We start from the raw sequence: 21,683 nt of genomic DNA on the forward strand, positions 1-21,683 counted from the left end.
CCATGGTCAGCCCTACAATGGAGTCTATCGACACGATACTATACATGTATTTGCACATTAGACCATTGCGAAATTGTTTGCCCGGCAGACACGTTCTTCTATTGTGCACGGCATTGACCTTTTTATAGGCAGATGTTGATGTTCAAAGTACACACTTGGTTCATGGGTGATATAGCTAGTATGTACCGTATGCATGCATCGGGTCATGCTGTGGAAGACGGATCGCTGTGTCATTAGTCTTAGAACGGAAAGCTGAGGTTTGCGCCTGTAGGCCTACTGCAGCCCCCTTCTCTCTCGAGCAAGCATTCAACCATCGTAGAGTATCATCCGGCCGTTCAAGTAAGATATAACTTCACTGCTATGGTTGTTTTTGCATAAAAAGCATGGCACATCTAAATACAATAGTTAGGGCCGAATTTGTAAGTACACGTGGAATTATCATGTGTGTTACAACTGATTATTCAGTAACCAACGCGTAATAGATCACCAACCCGTAATTAATGTCACATAAATTGACCGACTACACTGCCAATCAGTTGTTGCTGTATTACCGGTCTTGACTAATAATGTAACAAAAATTGAGTGATAAACATTCAATACAGTATCCGTCATTGTTTGTTACTCAATCAGTTTGTGATATTATCCGTCCATTTGTTTGACATAATCGGTGATTATTGATACATTATCAGTTAGTTACTACATTATGAGTTGTAACAAAGGCCCATGTATTTCACCTGGGAACATACACTCAACCAAAGAATGGACAAGGACAAACGACTGAGGTCAGAGGTCACCTCAAAACTGTTTTGGAGGTCTAGATTCATAACATTCATAACAATACCGTTCTTTGCACTATTGAGGCTTGGGTCACGAAGAAATGGCGTTTTGACGAATTAATATAGGTTTTCCGGGCCAATTTCCTGAAATGTTCATTCACTCCTGGAAATCGGTCAGTCATTTTCGTCTGAATTTGAGAGCACGTGTTGAATCCAATTTCAATTCAATGAAAGTTCAATCGTTTTCATTGTCCATGCATTCGGTTTTGAGAAACAGACGGCCAATTACGTTACCTGGGCATTAATTTACGCAAGCATGCCTTTTCTTATTTGATTGACTGTTAATGAAAAAGGAAACCGTAATTGTATCTGGTGCCGATGGCATTAAACTTAAAGTGAAATAGAATGATGAAGGCTTGGAATCGCCCTCTAAAAGCGATAAAGAAGTCTTGTACACGAATCTGAATGAACATAAACGAAAGGTGCTGTTCAATTACTTAATCGATTGAACTGAAATGGAATCCAGTGCTCTGGTAGCGAAAATGAAACGCGTGTTCAGAGCGATTATCAAATTCAGTCGAAAATGAAAGACCGATTTTAAGAAGTGAATAAGCATTTGAGGAAGTTGGCCATGAAATACCTATATGTCAAATAGCAGTAACTAAAGATATCACGAGTTCATTGATTTCAACAGGTGTATCACCAATTTAGATATGATGTCCCCACATCTGAATATTTTAAGTTTTAATATAAGTTTTAGACTTGGCTCATAAAAAAATATGGTATTTACATAAGAGACATGAATTGTGAAAAAAAGAGTTTAAAAAAAAGCTCTTACTAATAGCTATAAACAAGTTTAAACATGTCATTGACCCCTCAAAGGTCACCAAAGGTCAGACTTGAAGTGCGCTCACGTCTGATCATTAATTTCCAATGCAATGTATGAAGACCTATGGCATAGACTTGGGTCATAGGAAATAAAGTTTGAGAACAAACGTTATGAATAGAGCATGTAAAATTCATTGACCTCTCAAAGGTCACCAGAGGTCAACTATGAAATGGTTGCCTGTCTTAAAATTTACTTCATGACATGAAGAACCAATATGCGGGGTTTTATGTTTTTATCACAAATTGCACAATCCCTTGGCATATTGGGGCATTGCCGCACCACTATGTTGTGTATTGTTGTTCAGATCAGAACAAGCATGCAAATCATACCCGAGCGTCTCTTGTGGATATTTTTGATTGATCTATCACTGACTTCAAAACAGGGATAAAAAGCATGGCACATTGCTTTTCTGTTTCAGTCCAGAAATGGCGTACAATCTTAGCTCAACCGAGGTGACCCAGTTCCTTGAGTGCGTCCTGCAGATACAGTCACCAATGGAAAGTTTGGCCAGAGATCGGGTCAGCTTCCTGCGTGACCTCATCGCTGCCTTCCTGTCCAAGATTCCCTACCAGAGTGTGACGTCGATCGCCACGCCCAAACCAGAAAGACGCAGGTTGACCTTCCAAGAGATCAAGTTCGACATGATGACTCGGAGGGGTGGTCTGTGCTACGAGATGAACTCCTTCATGAAGTTGCTCTTGGAGAAGCTAGGATTCGAGGTTTACCACATTGGATGCACCAGCTTCGGAAAAACGAACAATCATCTGGCAATAGTGGTCAAGAATCTAAGTCGACCGGGCGACCTGCATCTGGTAGACGTTGGCTGCGGGCATCCCACGTTTGAACTAGTCCCACTGGACTTTGATAAGGAATCTCCCTTGTACAAGACAAGCTTTCTGGTTCATAAGTTCGTGAAGGATGCCGATGGCAGCTTCCGATGGATGCACAAATCGTACCGGGACTTCGACGGCCCATCGGTAATTGTCGTCGACGGTTGGTACATGTTCATGAAGTTCAAATTGGAGTTCCGGGATATCGAGTTCTTTTTCCCCCACATGGAGATCGTCCATACTGTGGAGATCGGCCCCGAGGCCTTGTCAATCATGTTGGTCCAATTGAAGGCAGTAGACTACCGCAACGGGAAGCTACTTGCCATCACCGGCACGTCCAACTTGGAGGAAGACGCCAGCGGTAAGGTCAACAAGAAGCGCATAACGTCCCCTCAAGAGTTGCTGGAGGCGTACAGGGTCCACTTTCCACAGTTTCCCGTGGAGACTGTACAACAGGCCATACAGACTGTCAACCTCAAATTTGAAAAATAACTTGGTGAATCAAGTTTCGGACTTGTTACAACGTTAACACATATCAATACAAATGAATACAGTTAATCTGTTTATTTACTTACAAGCTTACAAGGTTCACTTTCCGCAGTTCCGGTAGAGACTGTACAGCAGGCTAAACAGCAGGTCACTCTCAAATTTCAAAAATTAGTTCTGGAAACTGAGTTCATAACATCGATTAAAACAGGTGTGCAGTCAGAGTTTAAAATTGGATTGAAATGCAATGTCTGAGTTTATATTATTTATCCATGATTATTTCTCCTGCCACGCGCCATCTAATTTATAAATACTACATTCTTTATTACTTCGCGGGAAAACTTTTGGTCATAATTATTCTGTTCTGATAAAGGAGTCTATTAATCACCTCAAAAATTCTTGGTTGGTGCTCTCGCAACGTAAATATGTCCCGGTTAGTTTTACACCACCCAGCCATATGGTTGCGAAGGGCGATTTCCAAAGGTTACGTAACACTTTATTTTGAATGAAACTACATGTACACAGACATGTTGACGTTGGCGAGTGAAATATTTGTAAATTAATTTCTCCCGTTTGAAAGACCGTATCTTATTGCAACTTTCAGGATTTATTTCCCCTATAATGATCCAAGTATGTGCTAAAAGTCGTTGTGATATGTTTATTACTTTTCGTTGAAATTGGAAAAAAAAGGCCTCTTCGAAATTCCTTGGAGATGGTTGCAGGTTTAACACTAGCGTCCGCAACAACAGATTAAGCTGAATTTCGGAATATACTTAGATGGTATAAGTGTTCAACTACTCGTGAAATAACAACTTGGGTAAATTCCTAGAAATTGGGATAAATACATACATTTGGGGGAGTTTTCGAACGATTACTTCCAGACTTGAACGTCAGCTTTGACAGTAACCAGTATTGACGTTTCGGCATCGATGACGGCGATTTTTATCACTGACATGAAGTTTAGAATTTCTTCTTCAGTTAGAATGTAACATTTCAATCATACCGAGCATATTTTCTGAGAAACACAACGTTCAAAAGGCCATCTGGGGGGGGGGGGTTCACGAATTTCAATCTGTTGCAGCGTCTTAGTACGTAATCAGGTTAGCTTTCCTTGACAACGACCGACGCTTTGCCTTCGCGACCATATGGCTGCACTGACTGATTTATCTTGCTTGGATTGTTAAAAATAGTGGGTTGACGGTCGATTAGGGGTTATCAGCATACAGTGTAGGGCTATCGAGCGAAATTAAGTCAATCATTTCTCATGGGGGTCATAACGTGAGTATAATTCGCATTTATACAGGGCTTGACAGGTTGTGATGGGGCCCTCGCGTTACCTTAAATGTATCTTTCACACGAGTGCATTTTATGTTGGCTGTTTATACGTTTAGGTGTCTAGTTGCAATTTTTGTTCGAAAGTTCCTGGTCAGGCGGTTGCATATACAACTTGGCATGTGCCCGCCGCTAATTATCGCCGCACAAGTGAGTGTCACTGCACCTAACTAACTCAAATGCCTTATTTCCTAAACGATGCTGTACTATAAAATTCGGTATTTATTAAAGTGACATTTTAATAGTACACTATCATCAGCTCTGAACTGTGAACAATTACGGTTACAATGGCGTTAACTTTCAACCAATGGCGATGACGTTGACAATGCACACCCACATTATATTGTCTAGTAACATCGCAAATTGTACCTATATAGGTGTCGAACATTTCGAACTCAAGATTCTAGGTATGAATCATGTGAATTATGTTTTTAATAAGTAGGTTTTCCAAACAATTTTCAAACCTGTTGTCATTCAAATTTACGGGCTCGAGTACTCACAAACGTCCAGCAAAATCGAATGGGTGCACATCATAAGAAAACTTTAACCATGAGCTCACAGTTTCGTCAAAGAGTATTCAATTTCGTCTCATTTAGCACGTTTCGTATTGTTCAGAAGAAAACTCGTCTTTATGCCACAGTTTTATCGTTATTTGGTTCAATTCCATCATCCTTCATTCAATGCGACATCTTCAGTAGAAGCCGCGCTGGTAAATTAAGGTTCCATTTTGTTTTTTTTGTTTTGTTTTTGTTATTTTTTGCTTCCTTGTTATTCAGAAATGTACAGTTTGTTTCTTTTCATTTATTATTCTGAAAACACATACGACTCAATTTAAGGCACACACAAATAATGTCACGCGGGTTATTGAAGGACATATATATATATACTTTTATTTCCCTTTGTCTTTACTTTTAACGCTTATATCCCATTATATTCGTTTCTTTATTCAACAGTAATTTAAATTCAAGCATTAGTGAAAATTTTGATTGACTGATAGATTGATTAAAAACCGTTCATTAAAAATCGAAGGTGTCGAATGTTTTCACATGTATTTTGAGGAACTAGGGATTTTTAAGTGCACGTGTATATAATTATACGTAATTGACGTACCAGAAAAAGATTAACGTATGGAAACACAAACACTTCAGATATTTTTGCTATTTTGCCTTATGGTTATAAAGGAAATAGGATGGCCGCGCAGTTTCTTTCGATGACTGTGGTGTCCAATAAGAGCCACCGTAGGACTACAAGGGATGGTCTGGGGTTCGGGAATTCTATTTTAATTTGCAGGGACCTGGGTTATGTCACGAATTATGGTGTAAGTTATTCACACAGAAAATGGTCATTTACACTGTACCACTAATGTACATTGCTAATCTATAACAGAATAGCACAAAAATTTAACAATGCATATATATACTACTGTATTTGTGTGTCAGCCCTACACAGGCCGGAGTCTATCGACACGATACTGTACATGTATTTGCACGTTTGACCATGGCGAAATTGTTTGCCCGGCAGGCACGTATTTCTATTGTTCACGGCATACTGACCTCTTCTTATATGCAGATGTTGATGTTCGAAGTAGGCCTACACTTTATACCTGGTTTATGGGTGACTTAGCTGGTAAATACCGTATGCATGCACCGGGTCATGCTATGGAAGACGGATCGCTGTATACTATAGGCAGCTGCTGATGTGGAAAGTTCACGTTACGCTTACACTGTGGGTGATATACGCGCATGTACATCTACATGTACATGTAAATCCGTCAAGTAGTATCTGCTGTGTGCACGGGGCTTTGCTACGGAAGACGGATCGCTGTGTATTTCAGGCTTGCGTCTACACTGCAGCCCCTCTTGTCTCTCGAGCTTTCAACTATTAGAGAGTGTCCGGCATTTCAAGTAAGGAATCTCACTGCTTTGGTTTTTGTTTTGCGCAAAAAGAGAAATATAGCAGTACCTCTAAATAGAATAGCTGGATGGGAATGTGTCAGTGCATTATGGAAATTTTCATAATCGTTGGTTTATCTATATAATCATAGGGCAATGGCACTCCGATATTTTCCAATTGGGGCAGGTCACATACAATTAGTGGACACCCACGATGGGTTGGGTGAAACTGCCTAAATGCAAACCCTGTACATGTGTGCATATTGTAATCCACAAATCACGTTTGGTCACTCCAATAGAGGGTCGTGATTTTGCACCGCGAGGTCGCGGGTTCAAATCACGGTTTTGCACTCGATTGATGTTTTCTTTTCTAACCTGAGGCTTCGGATGATTGTTTTTTTTAAGGAAAATAAAGTCGGAATTACCTAATGTTCCAGTTTATTTTTCAGTTGTCTAAATTTATATTTTCTTCTCACGTTCTTATCAAAGTTAAGTCCAAAATAACATAGCGTACACCCATATGTGGATGTCGTTTGGGAGAAAAAAAAAATTGCATCCTGTGCGGGGGATTTAGGGTAAAAAAAACTCTGTCAAAAAAAAACAAAATCATAGAAATATCTTAAAAATAATCCCCCCCCCAGCTCTGACACCCCCCCCCCCTAATATACTGGTAAAAATGTCCGCCTGTGCACAAAATACGGACAGAGCCAGCGGTTATGTACTATTTGTACACTATCTGTAATAGTGTTAATAAATTATTTTAACAGCGCCTCCATTGAAAGTATGGCTCGAGCCCCCCCCCCTCCCTTTTTACATTTTAAATTTCCCATACCTTCCTGACAAATGAGGGCGCTGTTGCTTATGATGTAATTTCAGGAAAGCAATGCTCACTTTAGGGGTTTTCTGTTCAAATTCTAAACCCAAAAAGTTCTCATTTAACACATTCGTGAGAAAACTTTCCTAACTGGCTTACTGTCATGTACCGAAACAACAGAGAATAATCAAAGAAAAGAAAATTTACGACAACAGACAACTTCTTTTAAATTGTGGTACTGTAATAGCTCTTACAATTCTGCCTGGTATGACATCGCACTTTTGCTCATGAAAATGGACATTCGCATATTTAGCACACACAAAAACAGAGAGTCACTAAAATGCCTATAAAAGTGGCACAGTGAAAATCGAAAAAAAGTTAACGGAACACAAAGGTGCATTTTCAACGGTTGCATTATCAAATACATTTTTATTTACGACGCGTCGCAACCCGAGTTTCGACGTGTAAACACCTAGCAACTCGCGACGCGTTGAACGATCCATTTCCCCAAACCTTGCGATGTGTTGAAATGCGTTGTAAGGTCCTTGACAACAGCTTTAAATAAGTCGCAAGTTACGACGTGACCGATGGTCATCACGAAATAAGAAGCGTCCTTTTCTTAGCTAGTTTCATGACATAAATTACATGGATACTATAATACCGAGAAAATGTGTTTAAAGTTGCAATTGGTACATGCATTGAATAATTATGAAGTAGCTTGGAATATTTCAATTTAATTGATATTTAAATATTTAAATTCCAAAGTAGCTATCAGTTCACAGTATGTTAGTTTTCCGCTAAAACTGCATCACACGTTCGCCATTTTGTTTTACATTTTGAGACCATTTCGAGCGGAGATCCGACGACTGTTTGTTGACTATCAGACGACTATTTACATACTTAATAAATACGTGCAACAGTCACCGTATTGAATCGCAGGACGCGTCGCAGTTGCGACGCAAGGTTGCTTCGATACGACGCGTCGCAGCGCTGCGATGCATCGTAAGTTTCGTGATATCAGATTCAGAATTGAATCCATATTTGAACGTCCACAACGTATGTTAGAAATAAACACTGGACGTACAGAATTGTATGTACTCATCTTTCTTTCACAAGGCTATATTCCATCTTAGTTATTTTTTGTAATTAAGACATACTTTCAATTGATGATAAATGTTTATAATGCTGGTGTATTGCTGTCCAAAGCCAGTATGCAAAGCATTCACCTGCGTCTCTGGTGGCTATTTTCGTTCGATATATCAATGACTAAAGAACAGGGATAAAAAAAAAATAGTACATTGCTTTTCTGTTTCAATCCAGACATGGCAGACAACCTTAGCTTATCCGAGGCGACGCAGTTTCTTAAGGGCGTCCTACAGATGCAATCGCCCATGGAGAGTTTGGCGAGAGATCGGGTCAGCTTCCTGCGTGACCTCATGGCTGCCTTCCTGTCCAAGATTCCCTTCCAGAGTGTGACTGCGATCGCCACGCCCAAACCAGAGAGACGCAGGTTGACCTTCCAAGAGATCAAAGTCGACATGATAACTCAGAAGGGTGGCCTGTGCTTCGAGATGAACTACTTCATGAAGGCGCTCTTGGAGAAGCTAGGATTCGAGGTTTACCACGTTGGATGCACCATCATCGGAAAACCGAACAATCATCTGTCAACAGTGGTCAAGAATCTGAGTCGGCCGGGCGACTTGCATCTGGTAGACGTTGGCTGCGGGCATCCCATGTTTGAACCAATTCCACTGGACTTTGACAAGGAGTCGCCCTTATACAAGTCAAACTATCTGGTCCATAAATTCGTGAAGGACGCCGATGACAGCTTCCGATGGATGCACAAATCCTACCGGGACTACGACGGCTCAACGGGACGTGTCGTCGACGGTTGGTACATGTTCTTGGAGTTTAAATTGGAGTTCCGGGATATCGAGTTCTTTGCCCTCCACATGGAGAACATCCACACCGTGGAGAGCGGCCCTGAGGCCTTGGCACATTTCTTGGTCCAATTGAAGGCAACAGACTTCCGCAACGGGAAGCTATTTGCCATCACCGGCACGTCCACCTTGGAGGAAGACGCCAGCGGTAAAGTAAACAAGAAGCGCATATCGTCCCCTCAAGAGTTGGAGGAGGCATATAAGTTCCACTTCCCACAGTTTCCAGCGGAGACTATACAACAGGCTATACAGACTGTCAATCTCAAATTTGAAAAATAAGTCTGTGAAGCAAGTTTCTGACTTGAGTAACATGAGTAACATGCCAGTAGACAATGAATCAGATAATCTGTTTACTAGATACTTGAATCAATATAGAATGATTTGCTGTTCATGCGTTTAGTTCGTTTCGTATAAATAACACCACTCAAAATCCAAAATGGTATGCTCAAATCTTTATTACACTTTCGAGAAAACAGTATACACACAAAAAATGTTAAACTTTTATAACAAAACACAATTTGGTCTTTAGCGCTCTTTATTTCCGAACGATCAATGTGGTTTCTTCAAAACGACAGCAACCCAGACTGAATAATTTCAGGAGGTGTTTAGTACCAATAAGGTGTTTAATCCAAGAAGGTTTTTGATAATAATTCGCTATGTTACTTTTTGGGGGCAATGCAAATTATCTTAATGCCTTTGTTTGCGTTATGAGTAACTTGTGTACACACATGATCAAACAGATACTTACGACTATGACCTTCATCAAGTCTGTGAAAGTAATCGCGAAAATCAGAGATCTGCAGTTGATGAATTTCAGAGGTAATGTTCATTCGTCATGTGGGAAGTGTCTATTATAATTCATTATAAGGGATCACACAAGTTTTGGGAAAAGAAGGTAGGTTGATTGTGTGTTGGAGGGATGGGGTGAGAAGACAGATTTAAGTGGGTTGGGGGAAATGTGATGTTGGATGAGATGTGTGGTTATCTGGTTCAAGTTGGATAGATGTAATTGCCAGCTACAATTGAACACTTTTCATCAATTAATGTTTTTTACAGCATTCCATCTAATGTACAACGTATATACATAAAAGTACATTAAAATAAAAACAAACAAGAAGCACTATATGTATTTTTTTCTTCTTGTGGGATAACAAGGAACAAGGCTTTTTAACCACAAAAGGAGCTGAATTGCCATTTTGTCGGCTGAGATGAGGCAAACCCGACGTAGGGGGCGTTCAAGACGCCCACAGACTGGCTGTCCGTCCACTCAAGCAGCGGTGCGCTTTCTGTGTACCTTCCTACCCAGATAATTTCGTCGATCTTGGTGACCAAGAAACCCCGCCGTTCATTCTCGTCGAAGTGGTCCTCAATGACCTTCGCGTCGTTATATGTATCACTGGTGTGATGGTAGATGAAACTCGTAGAGGTTGACGAGAGTGCTGCGAACACGGAAAACACGTGAAACACTGTGTTATATAATGGAGCCATAACATGTTATTCAGAAATGTAGTTTGTTTCTTTTCATTTTATTTTCTGAAAAACACATTAGACTCAATTTAAGGCACTCACAAAATAATGGCATGCGGGAAATCAAAGGGCATATATATTTTTTTTTATTTCCATTTGTCTTTACTTTTAACGCTTATACAGGGTGTATCAAAAAAAAGTAGACTCTCCAAAAAGTAGTCACCAAATTTACAATTGAACATTTTCATGAAATGTCTTCGTTTGCATATGTTGGTATGGACGTCCTGCTTCGGTCCACACCAAAATTAATTGCATAATTTCATGCATGACTGAACACAGGCCCGTTTTCCGGTGGGCAATAAAATGTCCTTCCTCCAAAAAATTAAAGGGTTAAAATTGGATGAAAAGTCTTAAACTGTAATTTAAAATGTGAATTTTTGTTTTTCTCCGCCGCGATACTCAAATTAACCCTTTGTTTGCTGCTTTTTGCACTGGGGCAATGGATAGCCTTTCATGTGTTTGTAATCAAGCATGCCAGAGGGGCATGGCATGTTTTTACACCTGATGCGACATGCGAAGGAGAGCGCAAGTGTGCATATAAAGAAATGATGGTCACGTCGAGGACTAAGTTGATGAAAAACAGGGTATTAAAATGATTAAATGTGACTTGCTCCTCAAAATGTCCTCTCTAAGGATGCGAGTGGGTAGTGATCACTTGTAAACCACCGCGTGGCCCTCCGACTCATTCCCATACATCCATTGCCCCAGTGCAAAAAGCAGCAAACAAAGGGTTAATTTGAGTATCGCGGCGGAGAAAAACAAAAATTCACATTTTGCATTACAGTTTAAGACTTTTCATCCAATTTTAACCCTTTAATTTTTTGGAGGAAGGACATTTTATTGCCCACCGGAAAACGGGCCTGTGTACGTCATGCATGAAATTATGCAATTAATTTTGGTGTGGACCGAAGCAGGACGTCCATACCAACATATGCAAACGAAGACATTTCATGAAAATGTTCAATTGTAAATTTGGCGGGTACTTTTTGGAGAGTCTACTTTTTTTTGATACACCCTGTATATAGCCCACTCTATTCGTTTCTTTTTAACAGTAATTGAATTCAAGCATTGGTTACAATTTTGATTGATTGATTGATTGAATAAATACCGTTCATTAAAAATCTAAGGTGTCGAATGTCTTCACATGTATTTTGAGGATCTAGGGACTTTCAAGTGCACGTTCATATACGTAATTGACGTACCAGAAAAAAAAATTGACGTATGAAAACACAAACACTTCAGATATTTTTACTATTTTGCCTCATGGTTATAAAGGAAATATGATGGCCGCGCAGATTCTTTCGATGACTGTGGTGTCCAGTAAGAGCCACCGTAGGACTACAAGGGATGGTCTGGGGTTCGGGAATTCTATTTTATTTTGCAGGGACCTGGGTTATATGTCACGAATTATGCGTACGTTATTCATACAGAAATGGTCATTTGCGCTGTACCACATTCTACTACTTCTACTTCCACTAACTACTGTACATTGCTAATTTATAACGGAACAGCACAAGATTTAACAATGTATACTACTGTATTACTGTGTCAGCCCATGGTCAGCCTTACAATGGAGTCTATCGACACGATACTATACATGTATTTGCACATTAGACCATTGCGAAATTGTTTGCCCGGCAGACACGTTCTTCTATTGTGCACGGCATTGACCTTTTTATAGGCAGATGTTGATGTTCAAAGTACACTTTATACTTGGTTCATGGGTGATATAGCTAGTATGTACCGTATGCATGCATCGGGTCATGCTGTGGAAGACGGATCGCTGTGTCATTAGTCTTAGAACGGAAAGCTGAGGTTTGCGCCTGTAGGCCTACTGCAGCCCCCCTTCTCTCTCGAGCAAGCATTCAACCATCGTAGAGTATCATCCGGCCGTTCAAGTAAGATATAACTTCACTGCTATGGTTGTTTTTGCATAAAAAGCATGGCACATCTAAATACAATAGTTAGGGCCGAATTTGTAAGTACACGTGGAATTATCATGTGTGTTACAACTGATTATTCAGTAACCAACGCGTAATAGATCACCAACCCGTAATTAATGTCACATAAATTGACCGACTACACTGCCAATCAGTTGTTGCTGTATTACCGGTCTTGACTAATAATGTAACAAAAATTGAGTGATAAACATTCAATACAGTATCCGTCATTGTTTGTTACTCAATCAGTTTGTGATATTATCCGTCCATTTGTTTGACATAATCGGTGATTATTGATACATTATCAGTTAGTTACTACATTATGAGTTGTAACAAAGGCCCATGTATTTCACCTGGGAACATACACTCAACCAAAGAATGGACAAGGACAAACGACTGAGGTCAGAGGTCACCTCAAAACGGTTTTGGAGGTCTAGATTCATAACATTCATAACAATACCGTTCTTTGCACTATTGAGGCTTGGGTCACGAAGAAATGGCGTTTTGACGAATTAATATAGGTTTTCCGGGCCAATTTCCTGAAATGTTCATTCACTCCTGGAAATCGGTCAGTCATTTTCCTCTGAATTTGAGAGCACGTGTTGAATCCAATTTCAATTCAATGAAAGTTCAATCGTTTTCATTGTCCATGCATTCGGTTTTGAGAAACAGACGGCCAATTACGTTACCTGGGCATTAATTTACGCAAGCATGCCTTTTCTTATTTGATTGACTGTTAATGAAAAAGGAAACCGTAATTGTATCTGGTGCCGATGGCATTAAACTTAAAGTGAAATAGAATGATGAAGGCTTGGAATCGCCCTCTAAAAGCGATAAAGAAGTCTTGTACACGAATCTGAATGAACATAAACGAAAGGTGCTGCTCAATTACTTAATCGATTGAACTGAAATGGAATCCAGTGCTCTGGTAGCGAAAATGAAACGCGTGTTCAGAGCGATTATCAAATTCAGTCGAAAATGAAAGACCGATTATAAGAAGTGAATAAGCATTTGAGGAAGTTGGCCATGAAATACCTATATGTCAAATAACAGCAACTAAAGATATACTGAGTTCATTGATTTCAACAGGTGTATCACCAATTCAGATATGATGTCCCCACATCTGAATATTTTAAATGTTAATATAAGTTTTAGACTTGGCTCATGAAGAAATATGGTATTTACATAAGAGACATGAATTGTGAAAAAAAGAGTTTAAAGAAAAAGCTCTTACTAATAGCTATAAACAAGTTTTAACATGTCATTGACCCCTCAAAGGTCACCAAAGGTCAGACATGAAGTGCGCTCACGTCTGATCATTAATTTCCAATGCAATGTATGAAGACCTATGGCATAGACTTGGGTCATAGGAAATAAAGTTTGAGAACAAACGTTATGAATAGAGCATGTAAAATTCATTGACCTCTCAAAGGTCACCAGAGGTCAACTATGAAATGGTTGCCTGTCTTAAAATTTACTTCATGACATGAAGAACCAACATGCGGGGTTTCATGTTTTTATCACAAATTGCACAATCCCTTGGCATATTGGGGCATTGCCGCACCACTATGTTGTGTATTGTTGTTCAGATCAGAACAAGCTAGGCCAATCATACCCGAGCGTCTCTTGTGGATATTTTTGATTGATCTATCACTGACTTCAAAACAGGGATAAAAAGCATGGCACATTGCTTTTCTGTTTCAGTCCAGAAATGGCGTACAATCTTAGCTTAACCGAGGTGACCCAGTTCCTTGAGTGCGTCCTGCAGATACAGTCACCAATGGAAAGTTTGGCCAGAGATCGGGTCAGCTTCCTGCGTGACCTCATCGCTGCCTTCCTGTCCAAGATTCCCTACCAGAGTGTGACGTCGATCGCCACGCCCAAACCAGAAAGACGCAGGTTGACCTTCCAAGAGATCAAGTTCGACATGATGACTCGGAGGGGCGGTCTGTGCTACGAGATGAACTCCTTCATGAAGTTGCTCTTGGAGAAGCTAGGATTCGAGGTTTACCACATTGGATGCACCAGCTTCGGAAAAACGAACAATCATCTGGCAATAGTGGTCAAGAATCTAAGTCGACCGGGCGACCTGCATCTGGTAGACGTTGGCTGCGGGCATCCCACGTTTGAACTAGTCCCACTGGACTTTGATAAGGAATCTCCCTTGTACAAGACAAGCTTTCTGGTTCATAAGTTCGTGAAGGATGCCGATGGCAGCTTCCGATGGATGCACAAATCGTACCGGGACTTCGACGGCCCATCGGTAATTGTCGTCGACGGTTGGTACATGTTCATGAAGTTCAAATTGGAGTTCCGGGATATCGAGTTCTTTTTCCCCCACATGGAGATCGTCCATACTGTGGAGATCGGCCCCGAGGCCTTGTCAATCATGTTGGTCCAATTGAAGGCAGTAGACTACCGCAACGGGAAGCTACTTGCCATCACCGGCACGTCCAACTTGGAGGAAGACGCCAGCGGTAAGGTCAACAAGAAGCGCATATCGTCCCCTCAAGAGTTGCTGGAGGCGTACAGGGTCCACTTTCCACAGTTTCCCGTGGAGACTGTACAACAGGCCATACAGACTGTCAACCTCAAATTTGAAAAATAACTTGGTGAATCAAGTTTCGGACTTGTTACAACGTTAACACATATCAATACAAATGAATACAGTTAATCTGTTTATTTACTTACAAGCTTACAAGGTTCACTTTCCGCAGTTTCCGGCAGAGACTGTACAGCAGGCTAAACAGCAGGTCACTCTCAAATTTCAAAAATTAGTTCTGGAAACTGAGTTAATAACATCCATTAAAACAGGTGTGCAATCATAGTTTAAAATTCGATTGAAAAATGCAAAATCCGAGTTTTAATTATTTATCCATGATCATTGCTCCCGCCACGCGCGATCACAATTATCAATACTACATTCTGTATTATTTCGCGGGAAAATTTTGGTCATAATTATTCTGTCCTGATAAAGGAGTCTATTAATTACCTCAAATATTCTTGGTTGGTGCTCTAGCAACGTAAATTATGTTCCGGTTAGTTTTACACCACCCAGCCATATGGTTGCGAAGGGCAAATTCCAAAGGTTATGTGACGCTTTATTTTGAATGAAACTACCTGTACACGGGTGGCGGGTGAAATATTTGAAAATAATTTCTACCGTTTGAAAGACCGTATCTCATTGCAACTTTTAGGATTTAATTCCCCTATAATGATCCAAGTATGTGCTAAAAGTCGTTGTGATATGTTTATTACTTTTCGTTGAAATTGGAAAAAAAAAATAGGCCTGGCTACATGCAATTTTAAAAATTGTAACACTGGGGTGAGCAATAGCTATCAATCTTTTCAAGCCTCACCAATATTAATGAGGTTCCTATCCATTACGGTGTGCAGTAAACATTGCATAAAAGCCTCCATCACGAGTTGTTAAGAAATGTCATCCTTTTGCCGGCTTTCATTAGTCGATACCGATCGAGACCCACGCCATGTCACGCCTAGTGACGCTAATGAATATGCTAATATGCCCTTCATCATTGCGTGCCGGGCCAAACTCGGAAAGCCGTAGCGCTTTGCTAAACAATGTACATGGTTTGGTCGGCATATTTTTATTTATTTTTTTTTTTTTTTGATCCTCTTCAAAAATTTTCTTTGAGATGGTTCCAGGTGTAACACTAGCGTCCGCAACAACAGATTAAGCTGAATTTCGAAATATACTTAGATGATTTAAGTGTTCATCTACTCGTGAAATTACAACTTGGGTAAATTCCTAAAAATTAGGATAAATACATACATTTGGGGAGGTTTTCAAGCAATTTCTTCCAGACTTGAAGGTCAGCTTTGACAGTAACCAGAATTGACGTTTCGGCATCGATGACGGCGATTTTTTTTTTTCACTGACATGAAGTTTAGAATTTCTTCTTCAGTTATAATGTAACTTTCAATCATACCGAGCATATTTTCTGTGAAACACAACATTCAAAAGGCCATGTTTTGGGGGTTCACGAATTTCAATGCTCTGTTACAAAATTAAAGGGCATATATATATTTTTTTATTTCCATTTGTCTTTACTTTTAACGCTTTTGGCCAATTCTATTCATTTCTTTATTTAACAGTAATTGAAATTCGAGCATTAGTTAAAATTTTGATTGATTGATTGATTGATTGATTGATTGAATAAAATACGGTTCATTAAAAATCTCTTTTAAGTGCACTACTAGTTTATACGTAATTGACGTATCAGAAAAAGTTTGGCGTATGAAAACACATGAACACTTCAGATATTTTTTACTATTTTGCCTCATGGTTATAAAGGAAATATGATGGCCGCGCAGATTCTTTCGATGACTGTGGTGTCCAATAAGAGCCACCGTAGGACTACAAGGGATGGTCTGGGGTTTGGGAATTCTATTTTAATTTGCAGGGACCTGGGTTATATGTCATGATTATGCTGTACGTTATTCACACAGAAAATGGTCATTTGCGCTGTACCACATTCTACTACTTCTACTTCCACTAACTACTGTACATTGCTAATCTATAACGGAACAGCACAAAATTAACAATGCATACTACTGTATTACTGTGTCAGCCTTACAATGGAGTCTATCGACACGATACTATGCATGCATTTGCACGTTTGACCATTGCGAAATTGTTTGCCCGGCAGACACGTTCTTCTATTGTTCACGGCATTGACCTCTTATAGGCAGATGTTGATGTTCGAAGTACACTTTATATACTTGGTTCATAATAGGTGATATAGCCAGTATAAACGTATGCATGCACCGGGTCATGCTATGGAGCGGCGGATCGCTGTGTCTTTAGTCTTAAAACGGAAAACTGAGGTTTGCACCTGTAGGCCTACTGCAGCTCCTCGTTTAACTCAAGCAAGCATTCAACCATCTGAGAGTATATCCGGCTGTTCAAGTAAGATATAGCCTCACTGCTATTTGAACCGCTAGCGACGTTGAGGGCGGAAGAGAATATGTCAGAAGTTTAATCCGGCTGTGGCAAGGATGAACAGTGTAAGGTGAAGCAGAAACGGTAAGGTAAGGCAGGTTGTTTTATCCTCTCGAGTTTGGGCCAAGAAGGTCGCCGTTCAATTTGTTTTTCCCGCCCTGCCTGCCCACCCTCCCAAAAGGTTGCTTTCTTTTTGACCCCGGTTTCTACGCTCGAATCTTTCCACCCCATATCTCAGACTAAATCATTTCACTCTGGAGCCTGTACAAAGCAGCGGTGCTTATAGGTTACTACATGTATGCACGTTTGCCCCGCATGCACGTACGTCTCCATGCTGTTCGTAGCGTTGTCTGCTTCTCATAGGCAGCTGCTGACGTGCAACGTTCACGTTACACTTATGCTGTGGGTGATATACTGTACACGCATGCACACGTAGTATCTGCTGTGTGCACGGGGTTAATTTATGCCTAGCCCCATAAATGTGGCCTATTTACTGGACTGCCTCCGTAAACATAGGCCACACATCCACATGTACAAAAACGTGTCGCACTTTGCCAAATTTTGATTTTCACATTTAGGCTTAGTTTTTGTACATGTGGATGTGTGGCCTATGTTTACGGAGGCAGTCCAGTAAATATGCCACATTTATGGGGCTAGGTTATGCCATGGAAGACGGATCGCTGTGTATTTGAGGTTTGCGTCTACACTGCAGTTTATCTTGTCTCTCGAGCTAGTGTTCAACTATTTGAAAGTGTCCGGAATTTCAAGTAAGAAACCTCACTGCTATTTGGGGTGGTGTTTTTTTTTTTGGGGGGGGGGGGGGCGCAACAAGAGAAATATAGCAGTACCTCTATAGAATAGCTGGGTGGGAATGTGTCAGTGCATGAGGAATTTATCATAATCGTTGGTCAATCTATTATCATAGGGCAATGGCACTCCGATATTTGTTTTTCCTATAGGGGAAGGTCACACACAACTAGTGGACACACACGATGGGTTAGGTGAAACTGCCGAAATGCAAGCCCTGTACATGTGTGCATATTGTTATCCACAAGTCACGTTTGGTCAGTCCAATACAGAGTTGTGATTTTGCACCGCGAGGTTGCGGGTTCGAATCACGGTTTTGCACTCGATAGTTTTTCTTTTCTAACCTGAGGCTTCGGAGGATGGTTTTTTTAAGGGAAATAAAGTCTGAATTGCATAATGTTCCAGGTCACTTTTCAGTTGTCTAATTTTATATTTTCTTCTTCATTTTTTTTTTATAAAAGTTAAGTCCGAAACGCCATAGAGTACACCCATATGTAGATGTCGTTTGGGAGAAAAAATATCGCATCCTGTGCGGGGGATTTAGGGTAAAAAAAACCAGCCCTGTCAAAAGAACAAAAATCATAGAAATATCTTTTAAAATAATCCAACCCCCCCCCCCCTCCTGCTCTGACACCCCCAAAAATAATGTCTGCCTGTGCACAAAATACGGACAGAGCCAGCGGTTATTTTATGTGTTATTTGTACACTATATGTAATAGTGTTAATAAATGATTTTAACAGCGCCTCCTTTGGAAGTATGGCTCGAGCCCCCCACCCCCTCTTTTTTTTACATTTAAATTTCCCATACATTTCCTGACAAATGAGGGAGCTGTTGCTTATGATGTCATTTCAGGAAAGCACTGTTTACTTTAGGGGTTTTCTGTTCAAATTCTGAACCCAAAAAGTTCTCATTGAACACATTTGTGAGAAAAAAATTCCTCACTGACTTGCTGTCATGTACCGAAACAACAGAGAATAATCAAAGAAAAGAAAATTTACGACAGCAGAATATCAGAAATTTTGTTAAATTGTGGTGCTGAAATAGCTTTAACAATTCTGCCTAATATGCCATCACACTTTTGGTCATGAATATGGACATTCGCATATTAAGCCAAAAAAAATTGAAAGTCACCAAAATGCCTATAAAAGTGGCAAAATGAAAACTGAAAATATGTTTATTGGGACACAAAGGTGCATTTTCAACGGTTACATTATAAAATACATCACACGTTCGCCATTTTCTTTTACGTTTTGAAACCAAGTTGGAGCGGAGATCCGACGACTGTTTCTTAACTATCAGACGAATAGTTACTGTATACTTAATTAATACATGCAACAGTCACCGCATTGTGCTATAAATACACATACGACGTGTGAAATGGATCGCAGGACGCGTCGCAGGTTTCGAGAAATCAGATTCAGAAACCTAACCATATTTGAACAACCACAACGTATGCTGGACGTACAGAATATCAAACAAATTGCAATAACGATTGTTCATTATGCCCATCCATCTGATCACCAGACGATCGCAAGTGGGACAAGTGCGTTTTTATATACTCATCTATCTTCCACATGGCTATATTCCATCTTAGTTATTTCTTGTAATTAAGACATACTTTCAATTGATTATAAGTGTTTATAATTGTGGTGTATTGCTGTCCAAAGCCAGTACGCAAAGCATTCACCTGCGTCTCTGGTGGCTATTTTCGCTCGATATCCGGGGATATCAAAGACTACAGAACAGGGATAAAAAAAAATCGTACATTGCTTTTCTGTTTCAATCCAGACATGGCAGGCAACCTTAGCTTATCCGAGGCGACGCAGTTTCTTGAGGGCGTCCTACAGATGCACTCACCCATGGATAGTTTAGCGAGAGATCGGGTCAGCTTCCTGCGTGACCTCATCGCTGCCTTCATGTCCAAGATTCCCTTCCAGAGTGTGACTGCGATCGCCACGCCCAAACCAGAGAGACGCGGGTTGACCTTCCAGGAGATCAAGGTCGAAATGACGACTCGGAGGGGCGGCCTGTGCTTCGAGATAAACTACTTCACGAAGGTGCTGTTGGAAAGGCTAGGATTTGAGGTTTACCACATTGGATGCACGTTCATGGGAAAACCGAACAATCATCTGTCAACAGTGGTCAAGAATCTGAGTCGGCCGGGCGACCTGCATCTAGTAGATGTTGGCTGCGGGCATCCCGTGTTTGAGCCAATCCCAATGGACTTTGACAAGGAGTCGCCCTTATACAAGGCCAGCTATCTAGTCCATAAATTCGTGAAGGACGCGGATGGCAGCTTCCGATGGATGCACAAATCATTACAGGACTACGACGGCCCACCGAGAAGTGTCGTCCACGATTGGTACACGTTCTTGGAGTTCAAATTGGAGTTCCGGGATATCGAGTTCTTTGCCCCCCACATGGAGAACATCCACACCGTGGAGAGCGGCCCTGAGGCCTTGTCACAATTCTTGGTTAAATTGAAGGCAGTAGTCTTCCGCAACGGGAAGCTATTTGCCATCACCGGCACATCCAACGTGGAGGAAGACGCCAGTGGTAAGGTCAACAAGAAGCGCAGTTCGTCCCCTCAAGAGTTGGCGGAGGTGTATAAGGTTCACTTCCCACAATTTTCTGCGGAGACTGTACAGCGGGCTATACAGACTGTCACACTCAAGTTTGAAAAATAGCTTTGTGAATCACGTTTCCGACTTGTTAAAATGTGCAGTGAGTAACATACCAACAGAAAATGAAATCAGTTCATCTGTTTATTAGATACTTGAATCCATATAAGATGATTTGCTTTTCACGCATTAAGTGTCGTATAAATAACACCACGCAAAATCCAGAGCAGTATGTTTAAATGTATGTTACACTTTTTGAGAAAACAGTACACAAAAACAAAAATGTAAAATATGTATTACGAAACACGATTTTGTCGTCAACAAATTGTATTTCCTATCGATCAGTGTGGTTTCTTCGGAACGACAGCAACCCAGATTGAATAATTTCAGGAGGTGTTTGGTACCAATAAGATCTTTAATCCAAGAAGGGTTTTGGTAATAATTCGCTAGGTTACTTTTTGGGGGCAATGCAAATGATCATATTGCTTTTGTTTGCGTTATGAGTAACTTGTGTACGCACATGATCAAACAGATACTTTAGACTACGAACTTTTTCAAGTCTGCGAAAGTAATCGCCGAAATCGGAGTTGTAGAAACGTCAGTAAAAATAAAATAGTTGTAGAAACGTCAGCACAAAGTATAATAGGTCTGCGTTTGATGAATTTCAGAGACAATTGTTCATTCGTCATGTGGAGGTGTCTATTATAATTCTGGCGATTCACAATGCAGTGGGCCACCAAGAGTTTGCCACAGAGAGTTCATTTTTCCCAGTGCATATATTGTGGGAAATGGTCGACAAATTTGCAGCGCGGGACATTTAAAATTGTTAGTTTTTCCGGTCAGTAGTTTCGTAAGCGTATGATTT

General features: G+C 40.5%; 4 protein-coding genes across 6 annotated transcripts; all 4 read left to right on the plus strand.

Annotated features, from left to right (window-relative positions):
* Positions 1–155: 155 nt before the first annotated feature.
* LOC119725311 (uncharacterized acetyltransferase YvcN-like) lies at positions 156–3,499 on the plus strand. Its single transcript, XM_038196692.1, has 2 exons — positions 156–339; positions 2,084–3,499. Exon 2 carries the CDS (start codon positions 2,091–2,093, stop codon positions 2,985–2,987), a length of 897 nt encoding a protein of 298 aa, XP_038052620.1. The 5' UTR covers positions 156–339; positions 2,084–2,090; the 3' UTR covers positions 2,988–3,499.
* A 1,855-nt stretch (positions 3,500–5,354) lies between these two features.
* Positions 5,355–10,079, plus strand: LOC119725313. The gene is made up of 2 exons (XM_038196693.1): positions 5,355–6,217; positions 8,340–10,079. The coding sequence occupies exon 2, from the start codon at positions 8,342–8,344 to the stop codon at positions 9,236–9,238; it is 897 nt and encodes a 298-aa protein (XP_038052621.1). The 5' UTR covers positions 5,355–6,217; positions 8,340–8,341; the 3' UTR covers positions 9,239–10,079.
* Positions 10,080–12,172: 2,093 nt separating this feature from the next.
* On the plus strand, positions 12,173–15,696 carry LOC119725315 (uncharacterized acetyltransferase YvcN-like). Its single transcript, XM_038196697.1, has 2 exons — positions 12,173–12,384; positions 14,131–15,696. Exon 2 carries the CDS (start codon positions 14,138–14,140, stop codon positions 15,032–15,034), a length of 897 nt encoding a protein of 298 aa, XP_038052625.1. The 5' UTR covers positions 12,173–12,384; positions 14,131–14,137; the 3' UTR covers positions 15,035–15,696.
* Positions 15,697–17,112: 1,416 nt separating this feature from the next.
* On the plus strand, positions 17,113–21,602 carry LOC119725314. Of its 3 annotated transcripts, none has more exons than XM_038196695.1 (2): positions 17,113–17,478; positions 19,986–21,602. In XM_038196695.1, exon 2 carries the CDS (start codon positions 19,988–19,990, stop codon positions 20,882–20,884), a length of 897 nt encoding a protein of 298 aa, XP_038052623.1. In that variant the 5' UTR covers positions 17,113–17,478; positions 19,986–19,987; the 3' UTR covers positions 20,885–21,602. The 3 variants fall into 3 exon arrangements, with proteins under 3 accessions (XP_038052623.1, XP_038052622.1, XP_038052624.1); XM_038196694.1 differs by having other exon boundaries at positions 17,113–17,473; XM_038196696.1 differs by lacking the exon at positions 17,113–17,478 and adding an exon at positions 18,034–18,156.
* Positions 21,603–21,683: the final 81 nt, after the last annotated feature.

Source organism: Patiria miniata, unplaced genomic scaffold, assembly GCF_015706575.1.
Source record: "Patiria miniata isolate m_02_andy unplaced genomic scaffold, ASM1570657v1 HiC_scaffold_19, whole genome shotgun sequence".
NCBI lineage: Eukaryota > Metazoa > Echinodermata > Asteroidea > Valvatida > Asterinidae > Patiria > Patiria miniata.

Bases quoted from the DNA above. Each gene is read 5' to 3' on its own strand.
- LOC119725311 (XM_038196692.1), top strand. From the start codon at position 2,091: ATGGCGTACAATCTTAGCTCAACCGAGGTGACCCAGTTCCTTGAGTGC.
- LOC119725313 (XM_038196693.1), top strand. From the start codon at position 8,342: ATGGCAGACAACCTTAGCTTATCCGAGGCGACGCAGTTTCTTAAGGGC.
- LOC119725315 (XM_038196697.1), top strand. From the start codon at position 14,138: ATGGCGTACAATCTTAGCTTAACCGAGGTGACCCAGTTCCTTGAGTGC.
- LOC119725314 (XM_038196695.1), top strand. From the start codon at position 19,988: ATGGCAGGCAACCTTAGCTTATCCGAGGCGACGCAGTTTCTTGAGGGC.